This window comes from Neofelis nebulosa, chromosome 13 (genome assembly GCF_028018385.1).
Source record: "Neofelis nebulosa isolate mNeoNeb1 chromosome 13, mNeoNeb1.pri, whole genome shotgun sequence".
In the NCBI taxonomy this organism is placed as follows: Eukaryota; Metazoa; Chordata; class Mammalia; order Carnivora; family Felidae; genus Neofelis; species Neofelis nebulosa.
Window position 1 is genome coordinate 38,048,077 of NC_080794.1, and position 15,155 is coordinate 38,063,231.

Here is a 15,155-nt window from a genome sequence, read left to right on the forward strand (position 1 = left end):
ATCATAAAAACAGTTAACCTAGGGCACCTCAGTGGCTCAGTGGATTAAGCATCCGACTTTGGCTCAGGTCATGATCTCATGGTTCGTGAGTGTGAGCCCTGTGTCAGACTCTCTGCTGTCAGCACAAAGCCTGCTTCAGATCGTCTGTCCCCCTCTCCCTTCACCTACCCCATTCACACACTCTCTCTCCCCCCCTCTCTCTCTCTCACAAAAATAAATAAACATTAAAAAATTAGTTTATCTATGGGCACCTGTGTAGCTCTATCAATTGAGCATCCAACTCAATTTTGGCTCAAGTCATGATCCCAGCATCCTAGGATCGAGCCCTGAGTCCGTCTCCATGCTGAGCCAGGAGCCTGCTTGGGATTCTCTCTTTCTCTCCCCCTCTGCGCCTCTCCCCTGCTAGTGCTCTCTCTCTTTAAAATAAAAAATATATGTAAATATTTTTTACAAAAGGGTGCCTTATTAAAAAAATAGTTAATCTAAAAGAGAGCAAGAATAAAGAAAAAGTAGAAGAAAGAACAGTTTGGGTCAATAAAGTAAGTAGCAAGACTTATACACAAGTATATTTACATACATTTATCATTTATTAAATGTAAATAATATACACGCTTTAATTAAAAGGCTGAGATTGTCAGATTAGACAAAACAGCAAGACCCAACTATATGCTGTCTGTAGAAAACCCACTTTAAATGTAAAGACACAGATAGGTTATAAAGATGAGAAAAGGTATAGAACAAAGACATATATCTCCACAAAGACTTGAAAGTGGCTACTTTACTCATAGTGGCCAAAGACTGGAAAGCAGTCCAAATGTCAATCAGCAGGAAAATGCATAAATTATGGTGTATCCATACAGTGAAATATTAGCAATAAAAATAAACTACCAATGCATGCAACAATGTGGGTTAATCTCAAAATCACTCTACTGAGAGAAGTCAGATACAAAGGAGTCTGTACTATATGATTCCAGTAATATAAAACTCCAGAAAAACTAAATATAATCTGTAGTGACAAAAATTGAATCAGTGGTTGCCTAAGGATTTACTGGGATGGGGAATAGGAGAATTTGGGGAAGTAATGAAAATGCTCTTTATCTTGATTATTGTGCCAAAGCTCATCAAATGTCCATTTAAAATAAAAGTATATTTTGGTATTTACAAACTCTGTTTCAGTCAGGGTTACTTTTAAAATTTAAGTACTGAAAGAATGTAGTGTGATGCTATTGTATATACTGCAACCCTTGTAAGTGGCTACAATAGGCAAGGAAATAAGATGTAAATAATGACAACATTGCCAAGTGTGATGCGTTTGGCATCTCCAGAATATTAACCTAAAAACATTTCCTCTCAACTCTTCAATATTGAGGGGTATGAATGCTTAGCAACATTATAGAATGCATCTTTGGATTCTTTAAAAAAAAAAGCTAATAAACATCATCAAGCAGTGTGCTAAGTGTTTTAAATGGTTTATTTTATTTATTCCTCACAACAATTCCATCAGTTAGGAATTAAATCCATGTTATACGTCAAGAAAGCAAGGCTCAGAGAAGTTACATAACATGCCCAAAGTTATAAAGCCAGGATTCCATCCCAGATTTGCCTCCAAAGCCTGTTTTTCTTCACAGGCTAGTGCTAACTTATCTTTAAATGCTTGGTTGCTTATGTAAAAAATTCTGTTTCAAAATTTATTTATTTATAAATTTCATTTGAAAATTATTTCAAAAGAGTTAGTCTGACATTTGTTTTAGTGACTACGACTCAGTAAATCAAGACTATTGATGAAAAAGATAAGGAAATGGGAATTCTTTTAGTTTTATAGCTTATGATAATGTTTCCTTTAATAACTTTTTGTTAGAAAATCCCAAATAGTTACGTTGTGGCTTCTAACTAGTCTCAGGACAATGTTTAAGAGAACATAAAAAGAATTGTTTTGTTTCTATCATAATAGGTTCATATTATGTAAGAGAATACTTACTTATCAAACACCTTGGATATAATACTATAAATATTATATATACTATAAATACTATAAATATGAAGTGACTTTCCTTGAGTAAGAGTCTCACTTATTAGTGTATTTTCACATATTATTCTCCAGGGGTTCTTGAAAGCTGTGGCTCCTCAGAGCCACCTCCTAAAGGTTATGGAGTCTGGCCCAGCAATCTCTGGCTACTTAGTAAAATCTTCCTCAGTAGAACTAGAGTTTATATTTACCAGTACCAAAATCTTTACCTCAAATTCCTGGGAAAGCCTCTCCCTGACCTACTTAGAAGATAATCCTTTGCATGCTTTCTTTTCTCTGAACAGTGAATTGTGTGATCTATGTGATTGATCTTCCATAAGCCAGTTCCCAGAATAACCTCCAACTAAAGCTAAAGGGCATATTCTTAAACCTTTGAAAACATTTTAAACCATGTTAATAATAATAGACCCTATGTAAGAATAGTAATAGTGTAGCTTTAACTTATAATGAAATCTAATTATCGTATGATTATGGATCTTTTTCATTCAGATGTGACAGTGGTGTATCAAAATGGGTTACCTGTGATATCTGTGAGGCTACCATCCCGGCGTGAACGTTGCCAGTTCACACTCAAACCTATTTCAGACTCAGTCGGTGTGTTTTTACGACAACTTCAAGAAGAGGATCGGGGAATTGACAGAGTTGCAATCTATTCACCAGGTATAGTCACATTCATTATTAATTCTCACCCACCTGTCATTTCACCCCAGAACGCTTCTATACTCTACACACACACACACACACACACACACACACACACACACACGTGTATGCACACACACACACGCACACACATATACCACTGCAAAAGAATCCCATACTCTTAACTTTAGGACACATTTTTTTGCTTAGCAAATGTCAGGAGAGACTGTGATTTCTGTCTCAGTTTTCAGAATATAATTGTTCAGTTTTAGGAACTGCATATACACAAAAAGTCTCATTCAGAAGCACCTCACATACAATGCCATGGGCAAAGAGGAGCAGTCAATCACATTCTATGTTATTGAAACCTTTTATCATTACCTTAGGCATAAAATAAATTTTTCTAGTGGCTGAGCCCTCATCTCTGGAGATATGAAATAATAGGACTTCTTTTTAGATCTTGTTCTGTCTTTCACATAGTTTGTAAAATAAAGACATATGTGATTGGAAAAGAATGTAAAATAAGGCACTAAAAAATACCTATTTGACATGCATCTGTCCTATTTATTTAAGTGCCTTACATTTTTTCCCATTCTTTGAAAAATTTTAAACCTACAGAAAGCTTAAAAGGCTATATTGGAAGTACCCATTTACCCTTGGATTTACCAGTTGTCAACAACTTGCCACATTTCTATGCTGTAAGTAGTTTAAATGTACTTAATTTTCATCTTATCTAGTAATATAACTAGTAGACCAGTATGGTATACTTTGCTAACATCTGTCCCTACCAAATTATTGGTGACGAATCAGTAATTATACTGAGAAGTACCATACATTAGAAAGCATTGTTTTTGTTTTTTTTTTCACTCCACGAACTTCCATCATGGATAGATATATGACATCCATGCCGCTCTCCCATGACCCGAGATTTCCAACTGACACCGATAGATCTATGTAATTATTTTACTTGTTGATAAAGTTTTGGCAGAAAAGTGTATTATTAAATCTTCATAGACTTGAGATCATGAAAGCAAAAAGCCTCAGATAATATAAGCTTTGTTTAGCATAGAATTTGGGGATGAGGCAAAAATGAACTAGAATTTAAAAGAGAAGATATAATTTTTAAAATTGATTTTGAGGATTGCTTTTTTCTGATCATTCTCAAACAATTAGGGATATACGACAAGTTTAAATTTTCACATTTAAATTTTTTTTACAGATGGCGTTCGAGTTGCTGCCTCAACAGGAATAGACCTCCTACTCCTTGATGACTTTAAGCTTGTCATTAATGACTTAACATATCATGTACGACCGCCAAAGAGAGGTAAAAAGTAACCTTGATAAGATCAGAGAAATGTGGGAGGGCTTTTGGAAAGAACTTTATTCTTCCCTGGATGACCTTGAGAAGCAGACAATATTCAAAGAACACTGAAAAGTCTTACATCCAGGTAGATTCTGTTTCAGTTGAAGAGCTCATTGAGTGTCTCATGCTTGAATACCTGGCTAGTACAATGATGAAAACTTAGATTCTACCTAGACACCAGAATGCTTTATTATTGGATATAAATGCTTCACATAAATGAATGTTTCACATAAATGAATGTTCTGTGTAACTTAAGCTCCTTCCCTCCAAACAGGCTAAAAATCATATTATTTTAATAACATCACAGGGAAATCTTTTTTAAAATAAATTATGGACTTCCCTGTCCTCTTAACATTTATAACAGGAATGAATTAATCTCTTTTTTTTTGGCTCCAGGTAAGCAGTGCGAAAGTCAATTATTTTGTATCATAATAGTCCTTAGGAACTTCTGACATGTATATGCTTTCATATAAAAAGTGTGATATACAGGGATGCCTGGGTGGCTTAGTCAGTTAAGCGTCTGAGTTCAGCTCAGGTCATGAACTCATGGTTCGTGAGTTTGAGCCCCACGTCGGGCTGTTTTGACAGCTCAGAGTCTGGAGCCTGCTTCGGATTCTGTATCTCCCTCTCTCTCTGTTCCTACCCGCCTCATGCTCTGCCTCTCTCTGTTTCTCAAAAATGAATAAACGTTAAAAAAAATTTTAAATAAATAATCAAAAGTATGATATTTGCCTCAGGTGCAGATTTTAAGAGGGTGCCCCCCCAAAAAACCCTCAGTAATCAAGATAAATAATACTTTAATGAACTATTTTAAAAAACCAAAGTTAATGCCAAAACCTCATGATGAACAAAATATCAAAAATTTAAATAAAGCAGTCAGTATTACTGATTTTTCTTTTTATCCCAGGCTCCCAATATGGCTTCTGCACAGTACTGATGCTAAAGAGGCCTCTAAAATAGCATTTGATATGTGTCTCTTTCTGTCACTTTTCTGTCTCTGCCCTTGATCTTTATTATTACTTACTGATGTTGTTAATGCCCCTTCCATTACCGCCACCCTCTCCACCAGCCTTCTAGGGCATCCCTTCTTTGTAATTCTGCTTTTGAGAATTGTGTCTAATGTAGAAAATATTCTCAGTGAAAGCCTAAACATTGAATGCCTCCAAAATCTGGTCCACATCTACTTTAAAAGTTTTCCTCTAGGGACGCCTGGGTGGCTCAGTTGGTTAAGCGTCTGACTTCGGCTTAGGTTATGATCTCACGGCTTGTGACTTTGAGCCCCGCATCGGGCTCTGTGCTGACAACTCAGAGCCTGGAGCCTCTTCAGACTCTGTGTCTTTCTCTCTCTTTCTCTCTCTTTCTCTCTCTTTCTCTCTCTTTCTCTCTCTTTCTCTCTCTTTCTCTCTCTCTCTCTCTCTCTCTCTCTCTCTCTCTCTCTCTCTCTGCCTCTCTCTGCCTCTCTCTGCCTCTCTCTGCCTCTCTGCCCCTGCCCCGCTCACACTCTGTCTCTCTGAAAAATAAACATTAAAAAAAATTTTTTTAAGTTTTCCTCTATCTCTCTTAACATGTTACCTACTTTTCCTCCACCCTCTAATCCTTTGCTGTTTCCTGAACTGTGCCTTGTTTTTCGCCATCTCAGTGTTTACTTTCTCTACGGTGCCTTTTTTCTTTCTTCCTAACCTCCTATTTCCCCATGTCAAAATCATCAAGGTCAGCTCTTCCATGAAGGCTTTATTAATCCTATTCTTACTGTTCTTTATTTCTCTAAATCCCAGCCAACCAGAAGTGACTAATCTGTTGTCTGAACTCTTCTTTATTAATGCTCAGACAAAAGGACTGTGATTTTGTATCCTCCATTGACTCAGATAGTCATACTATGTTGAGTGAAATAAGTGAATCAAGTTGGTAGCATTTTGTTTGTTCAGAAGCCAGATTATTTTCTGTGTGCAAGCTAGTTGAAATGGAACTAGTTTAGAAAAAGTACAGTAAATACAGCAAGAGTGGGAACAGTTTCCTTTAAATAGTAAGACATTACTAAGCCAGTTATTACATTGGAATAATTGAACACATAGACCAGGGATTGTTAGCTATATATTAGCCAAGCTAATATGTTTTTCTTCTTTATTCCTTGATTTTTTGGACTAGAAGTTCCCCTTAAGATAACAGAGGTACAGGCTTATTTTACTCAGTTTTTGTTGTTCTTTAAATTTGCTCTTTCTTTTCCAGCCTTATTAGCATAAAATTGACATACAGCATTGTAAGTTTAAGGAGTACAGTGTAATGAATTGATACACTTTAATGTTACAAAATGATTACCACAATAGGATTAGTTAACACCTCCATCACCTCACATAATTACGTGTGTGTGTGTGTGTGTGTGTGTGTGCACGTGTGGTAACAACACTTAAGATCTGCTTTCTCAGCAAATTTCAAGTATACAATATAATATTGTTAACTGTAGTCACCATGCTATACAACAGATCCCCAAAATTTACTCATCTTACAATTGGAATTTTGGTACCCTTTGACTGATGTAGAATACTGTATGATCCAGCAATCCCACTTTTGGGTATATAACCAAAGGAAATGAAATCAGGATCTTAAAGAGGTATCTGAACTCCCATGTTCAATGCAGCATTATTCACATTAGTGAAGATGTGGAAACAACCTGATTGTCCACAGATGAATGATTAAAAAGATGTGGTTTATACATATAATGGAATATTATTTAGCTCTGAAAAAGAAGGAAACAACTTGGATAGGTCTTGAGAGCATTATACTGAGGAGAATTTGGTGTATGTGAGAGCTCATTCTATTTAGATTTTCTATTTTGTATTAGTAAAAATTTTAAAGTTGACTAATATATCCTTATGTAAAGTATAATAAGCAGGAAAATAAGCTTCCATATATTGTGTTGTCAAAAACTAGAGACTTTTAATCAATGACTAATTGTAACCATCTTGTCTAATGCTGTTTTTAAAGCAGAAATGAGGGGAGCCTGAGTGGCTTAGTTGGTTAAGCATCTGACTCTTGATCCCAGCTCAGGTCATGATCTCACATTCATGAGATCAAGCCCCATATCAGGCTCTGCACTGGCAGCACAGAGCCTCCTTGGGATTCTCTCTCTTCCCTTCTCTCTATGTCCCTCCCCTGCTCACATTCATTCTCTCTCTCTCTCTCTCTCTCTCTCCCTCCCTCCCTCCCTCCCTCTCTCTCTCAAAATAAATAAACTTAAAAAAAATAAAGCGGAAATGAATGTTTACAGTGTTTTAGATCAGGCTATTCCCAAGTTGAATAAGGGAAAGTAAAGGTAGAAACTGAAAGGGGAAGAAATTATAGTTGATTCTCTGGGAATCAATTCAGCAGTCTGCCCAGCTTCCTTAGATGTCAGTTAGAAAATGAAGTTTGCAAGGGTCAAAAGTCTATGATTCATGGAATAATTGTAAATTGAAGTGAAATTCCGTAAGCTCAATAGCGGCACTGGTGTAGAATTTTAAAAGATCTTTTCAACATTTAAAATATTTTCATACATCAAAGCTCTCTCACCACTGTTCTTAGCCAATGAGAGATTTTGCCATTAGATACCATTTCACACAGAAGCTTGAATAATACTGTTTTAAGTCCATAAACTCTTTCCTCAAACTTTTGAAACATAGTAAAAATCAAAAACACAATAAGCAAGTGTTGGCAGGTTGTAGAGAAAAAGGAGCCCTCTTGCACTGTTGGTGGAAATGCAAACTGGAGCAGCCACTATGGAAAACAGTATAGAAGTTCCTCAGAATGTTTAAAATAGAAGTACTCTATGATCCAGTAATTGAGCTACTGGGTGTTTACCCAAAAAATACAAAAGCACTAATTCAAAGGGATATATGCACCCATATGTTTATAGCAGCATTTTATACAATGGCCAAACTATGGAAGCAGCCCGTGTCCATCGATAGATGAATGGATAAAAAAGATGTATATATGTATGTATGTATATGTGTGTGTATATATATACATGCACACATGCACTAGAATATTATTCAGCCATAAAAAAAGAATGAAATCTTGCCGTTTGTAATGACGCAGATGGAGCTAGAGAGTATTGCTAAGTGAAATAAGTCAGAGAAAGACACATACCATATGATAGCACTTATATGTGGAATTTAAGAAATAAGACAAAAAAAGAGAGACAAACCAGGAAAAAGACTCTTAACTATGGAGAACAAATTGATGGTTACCAGAGGGAGAGGTAGAGGGATGGGTTAAATAGATGTTGGAGATTAAGGAGGACACTTGTGATGAGGATCGAGTGATATATGGAATTGTCGAATCGCTATATTGTACACCTGAAACAAATATAATACTATATGTTAACTATATTAGAGTTAAAATTTTTAAAAAGATCTTAAGAAAACATCGTAAAGAAAGTCATTTTTTTTCTTTTGATGATATATAAAATAGGTTTTAATTTTGTTTCTGCCGTATAATCTTCTCTCCCTGTCTGAAGAAGATATTGCTGGCATCTAAGTCACCACTAGTTTTCAGCTACATCAAGTAGGAGAGCAGTTTGAATTTCTGTATTGGAGAAGGTTGGCAGTCATCCCCATGAGACAATCCTCTTCCCCATGTTGGAACCCTTTTTATTAAAAAGGCTAAACAGAAAAGAAATTGCAAGTACTAGGGCTTAGGTGTCAGACGATGAGGAGCATTAGGATTTTATAAACACAGGGAGCAGATGGAACAGATCTAATAACAGTTAAAAGAAGGAATGAAGGAAAACTTTTCCAGGACAGTTTTTTAAGTGTTAAAACAATTTTTTCTACTCACCCCTCACCCCTGTAACTTTCACATTCCTCTCCTATTTTTCTTTTCCCTGTTGACGGATAGCACTTTAGAACTAAAAATGCTGTATGAATGCTGTGTATCAGTAAACCTGAACTTCACACACTTCCATCAGGCAGTGAGGATAGGGGGCTTATTGATAGAGGATCTAATAAAGGCCCACTTAATGTGTATGTGGGGTCGACAGTCTGTAAGTATTACGGATACTTAAGTGTTGAACCTAACCCCAAATGAGAAAGGGAAGAGGCAGAAAAAAGCTGAGACGGAACCAAGGGGGCAGGTCATGGCAGTAAGGCTCACTGCAGGCTCCATTGCATTCTCTTGGTTAGCATAGCTGTGTATGGCTGGATCGCCCTCTGTCCACTGCAGGCTGAGAAAAGGAACTGTTTTAGCAATTAAATGATTTTAAAACCTAATCTAAATCTGGAATGGAGGGAGGAATATGGAAAGGGAGCACAAAAGGCCTTTTATCTCAGTCCATGTTGAAGTAGTAATTAACTACCTTCCACTTAATACTGGGAAGGAAGAGAATATAATCTAAATCACTGGTTGTTGTACGTTGTGCTAAGGAGAATCATTTTGATTGGCACCACTAAGCCCTTTTCCCCATTTATCCTTCCAAAAGATATTGGAAACCTTGCTTCTCTCTTAATGATGTAAATAATTTGAGGGAAATGGTTGAGCAGGCAAACCAAATACAAACAATAACAAATACCTGACCAGAGACTAAAATAGCCAAAGTCCTTCTTAAACCATTCTAGTAGCTAAAAAGACTTTTAATCCTCAGTAATTTGCACATCTCCTTGCCTTTCTGTACCTTAATTTCTTGGCACTGATGACATGTCCAGAAACATTAATAAACACCTCATTGCATTTTTAGTGAAGGATACACACATCATCCAAAAGTGGTATTGTTTAGCCATTAGCAGATTTATCTGCTCTCTTCTTATAATTTCATCTCCAAATATGTGGGCAAAGTTTTCAGGGTCAAAGGTTTGGGATTGATGTTTTCCTCCACCATGATAATACCTTGGAACCATATTCTTCCCAACAAGAAAATCTAACAAAGCCAAATCTCTTGAGTTTATTGGGGCTTTAGTGATGCCTGATCTGAGTTGGTACACGCACACACACACACACACACACACACACACACACACAGGAATATTAGCCATAAAAAATGAAATCTTGCCATTTTTAACCACATGTATGGAGCTAGAGAATATTATGTTAAGTGAAATAAGTCAGAGAAAGAAAAATATTATATCACTCGTATATGGAAATTAAGAAACAAAACGAATGAGCAAAGGAGGAAAAAAAGTGAGAAAAGAGAGAGAGGCAAACCATGAAACAGACTGACGGTTAGAAAACAAACTGATGGTTACCAGAAGGGAGGGGGTGTGGGGGGATGGGTTAAACAGGTGATGGAGATTAAGGAGTGCACTTGTTGTGATGAGCAGGGAGTAATGTATGGAATTGTTGAGTCACTATATTGTACTCTTGAAACTAATACTGTATGTTAACTAACTGGAATTTAAATAAAAACTTCAAAGGAAAAAAAGTAAGAGTGAAAATGGGAGCTTGGAAGATCAGAGAAAAGTCACTAATTTTAAAGTGATGGCACAGGGAGATTAATCAAAGCTTGCCAAGGAACCTGAAAATTCAAATGCGCCTAACTATTAGGATGGGCTGCAAAGGAGGACCGATAGAGAAATCGTAAGACAGTGCTGGCAGATACATACATTATCTGTGATAATGTAAATGTTCCATTTCTGCACTGTCCAGTATGGTAGCCATTAGTCACAGGTGGTTATTGAACCCTTGAAATGTGGCTAGTGTGACTGAAGAACTGAATTTTAAATTTTATTTTATTTTAATTAAAGTTAAATAGCTATATGTGACTCATGGTTACTCTTTTGGACAGCAGAGCTCTAGAAGGCTGCATCTGGTTGTGGGCCTGGATGTGCCATTCATCAACAGAGGTGGCAGTTGAGAAAAAAGAGCTAGATGCAGAGAATGGGAAAACAAGCACAAGCTAGCATCTCTAGGCACCTGCATCTGTCTCTCACTACTACCCACTACAGCCTTCAGAGCATAATGGCTTCTGCCTCACTTCCGCCTTCCAAAATCTTACTTGAATTTCTCATTTGGTTAATGCTAACTCTGAACCCTACATACAGGGATGGGTATTTTCGAAAACATAATTCCAGTTTAGCTAGATTGGCAAGGTATAAAACCACCAAACTGCTTTTCTCATCTAATGGTGTTTTCTGAAAATCTTACTATACCAGTACATAAAAAATTCCTCATTCTTTTTCACATTGTATTGCACTTGTATTGCATTGTATGAATGTATGTCATCATTTACTTAACTGCTTATTTTATAACTTATTGATGGACTTTTATGTAGTTTTCATCTTTTGCTGTAGTATATATTATGGCATCAAATAATCCTGAATGTGTCACTTAGGAAGTCTCTGAGTGTATATATAAGAAAAATACTCGGAAGTGGAAGACTATGTCAAAGAATATGTGGATCAAAAAGTTAGATTTTGAAGAAGAAAAAGAAATATTTAAAGTAATGAAAGACAATCAAAAGAGAAATATTTTTATAACCTTGAAATGAGAAAAAGCTTTCTAACTATAACATAAAACCCAGAGGCCATAAAAGAAAAGACTGATACAAAAAATAAATTTTCTACACAGCAGAGGCCATAATAGAAATATTAATTTTTAAACTAACAGGTTTTCAATGAATGATATTCTAATAGAGACTTGCTTTTTTGTAAAACAATTTCCAAGCCTGATTTCCAATTTTATGGATTTTCAGGTTATGATTGTCTCTGTATGTTTGATCGTTAACATGTCCATGCTCCGTTAGGAAAAGGAAGAGAAGAGATTCTGTTTAGTTTTGCTTACTTGCTTCCTTTCCTTTTTTCTTCCTCCCCTCCCTTTTTCCCTTCCTCCCTCCCTCCCTTCCTTCCTTGGACTTCTAAGCAAATACATTACTGTTGTAGATTCGGGGTCTGGAGTTCTCTCTTGTCCAGGAAGAGAGCGGACGCAGAATTAAAATGTGAAAGAGGCTAATGTCCAGGAAGAGAAAAGAGCCCCGAATAAAGGTCCTTGCTCCATTTTTATTAGGATCAGAAAGCTTACAAGCATGATGGATATGCACAAAGAGACAATGAAACTGTGAACATTAACTCCTGTGTGTGAGAGAAAGAGGGTTTTGAAGATATGCAGTGTTAGGGGTTTGGGTCAATACAAAACAAAATCCCAGCACCAGGCAGATGGTTGTTTAGGCAGGCATAAGGTGCAGCCTGTCTATCTTAGCTTGCCTAGGGCATAAGACAGGTAGAGCTTACTACCTCGGGGTCAACAAGGCACCTTTCTTTTGTTAATTAGCTCCATTATCTCCGCTCTGGGCAAAAACTTCACCCTGCTGCTGTCTGTAGCCTATTTACCTCTTTACCCATTCTGGTCCTTCCCTCCTGTGAAAGCAGCTTTCTGCTATCCTACTAAGTTGCTGGAGGGGGGTGGGGGTGGGGCTCCCACCCTGATTACCTAGCTTTGATTACCTGATTACCTGATTTTGGATGCTTTCATCCTAAGCCTTGTTAACCCATCACTGCAAGCTCAGGGAATTCCTAAACTTATTCCCCACATAATACTTAAAGTATTGAAAGTTAAAATGGGAAAAGAAAGAGCGTCAAATAGGAAAGCCAATGGACTACCCTTCAGATCTTTGTCCACTCCCTACTAGTTCTGCAATTTCATATATATTATTATTAGACCTCATTAAGGAGAACAGCCACCTCACATTTTATTTTTTTTCCCTCTGTAGTGACTAGATCAGTAACTTACACAAAAACATTTGTTAATCTTATCTTTGGAGTTCAGGTTCCTCATTTATAAATTTTGGGCACCAAGTTTACTCCTGTTATTGTGAGAATAATATGAGATATATGTGAAAAGATTTCAACAACCATAGATAATTGATCACTACTTAAGGAATTGTCTTTTGAAAGGGGACCACACTTTCAGGAGAAATATTATTATATGGTGGAAACATTATAACTCAGTTCCGGTTATGGAGTCAGGAGACATCCTACCACTTCACTGTGATATCCCAAACAAGTTACTGCCTTCTAGAGTACAGCTTCCTCTTCTGGTAACTTTGGAAAGTATAAAGCCACATGCAAACATGAGCTACAACTTCAATGCAAAGAAAACCTTGTTGACATAGATGACTTCTAGAAGTCAAAGTGCTCTTGCTTTTGTCTGTTCCCATTAATTCAGCACGCATTTACCGAAGTTTCAAGAAACTGTGCTAGGTACTATATCCCATTTTACTGTATCAGCTCTTCTGTAATCCAACTTGCTGTCCTTATTTGAATTTTTCATTGATTGAATTTTTTGATAACTGTACTCACGGACATCCTTGAAAAAAGTTTAAATACACAGCTAATTTTGACTGTGGTTTATTTTGAATTAGAAGAGGGCTGACCTTATGGCTATACCTAACAAAATGTCACATTTAAGACTAATAAGATTTATTTAATATTTTAATTTTTGTTTTAAGTTTATTTATTTATTTTGAGAGAGAGTGCACGGACAAGCAGGAGAGAGACAGAGAGAGAGGGAGAGAGAGAATCCCAAGCAGGCTCTGCACTGTCAATGCAGAGCCCAACATGGGGCTCGATCTCACAAACCAGGAGATCATGACCTGAGCTGAAATCAAGAGTTGGGTACTTAACTGACTGAGCCACCCAGGCTCCCCAAGGCTAATGATTTTAAAACAAAAGTTTTATTCCTTGTGTCTTTTTTTTTTATTCTTTGACAGCTGAGATGGCTTATTTTTTATTATATTCTCAAAACATAATTTTTAGATTTCTAGAAACACACGCTATTCATAGAAGAGGATATTGAATCAAAGAATTCAGTCTTTTACACTTTCAATCATTCTCTTAACCTTCATGCCCTCTAAAACATGATATTGAAGTCCAAACTGCTATTCTGTGTCTTTTCCCAACAGGAATAAATAAAAGTTGGTATGCGGGGAAGGTGTATGGAGGCTAATCTTTTTAGGATAATTGTATTTTTATTTATACATTTGTATTTGCAAATTTGAAATACTGTGTATTTTTTCCTCAGGTGTTAAACAGGAAGAAAATCACCAATTGAAATGGCAAGACCACAGATAAATTCTAGATAAGCATTTTAATGAGCATAATAGTGAGATTGATTCTGAACCTCTCTACTAGTTTTTAATATACTGCCTTAAATTTTTTATGTAATGAAGATTATGATTATTTATAGCCTTATTTGTAGCATTTTGACTTCCAAGAATATAATGGTAGATGTTGGCTTCAAAATTTTCAAGTTGCCCAAATATGAACTTACTTTCTAGGATTGGTAGTTACCTCTGTTTTAAAAAGGGGGCTCAGTTGGACGTCCGACTTCAGTTCAGGTCATGACCTCTCAGTACGTGGGCTCAAGCCCCGCATCGGGCTCTCTGCTGACAGCTTGGGGCCTGGAGCCTGCTCTGGATTCTGTGTCTCCCTCTCTATCTGTTCCTCCCCTGCTCACACTCTGTTTCTCTCAAAAATAAATAAACATTGAAAAAAAAATTTTTTTTTAAGGAACTATCACTTCCCTTCAATTGAACACTGAAAGAAACCGATGGTGGGATCCCTGTGGTGGATGACTCTGTCTTGTTCTTATCATTGTCTGATAGCCCTAGGAATAGCAACTCTCCAGCTAAGGCATACGTTTAAAACAACGTAACCCCTCTTTTTCAGACCTCTTAAGCCACGAAAATGCAGCAACACTGAACGATGTAAAGACACTCGTCCAGCAGCTATACACCACACTGTGCATCGAGCAGCACCAGTTAAACAAGGAAAGGGAGCTTATTGAAAGATTAGAGGATCTCAAACAGCAACTGGCTCCCCTGGAAAAGGTGCCAATTCAAATCTCAGACCCTCCTCTTCACCACTAATTTTTCAAGAGTATATATGTCTGCTTTTTTTCCATCTGTCTCTTTTGGTAATTGAGCTATGTCATTCAAACTAGTCCTTTAGTTTTGGGGACTGAACCATAAAAAAATTCCAGTCAAGCTAAGAAAAGACTTAACAAGGAATTAGAGGACTTAGAACTTTGAAGTCTAACTTTCTGCCCTTAACCAGATTTACCGCCTTTGCAACAAAAGCTGAAATAATTGCTGATTGGAAAAAGTCCCAAGTGTAATGGATCATGGTTTTAGCCAAGTTAAGAATTAATATTATGTGGATTATT

At 36.7% G+C, this 15,155-nt stretch overlaps 1 protein-coding gene across 6 annotated transcripts in view; it reads left to right on the forward strand.

Moving 5' to 3' along the window:
* The window catches only part of MCU (mitochondrial calcium uniporter), a 201,186-nt gene that overhangs the window by 175,118 nt on the left and 10,913 nt on the right, over positions 1-15,155 (forward strand). For all 6 annotated transcript variants that reach the window (XM_058696666.1, XM_058696665.1, XM_058696667.1 and 3 more), the window contains 3 exons: positions 2,516-2,686; positions 3,888-3,992; positions 14,660-14,820. In XM_058696666.1, coding sequence (XP_058552649.1) covers positions 2,516-2,686; positions 3,888-3,992; positions 14,660-14,820 — 437 coding nt within the window. The remainder of the gene's footprint in view (positions 1-2,515; positions 2,687-3,887; positions 3,993-14,659; positions 14,821-15,155) is intronic.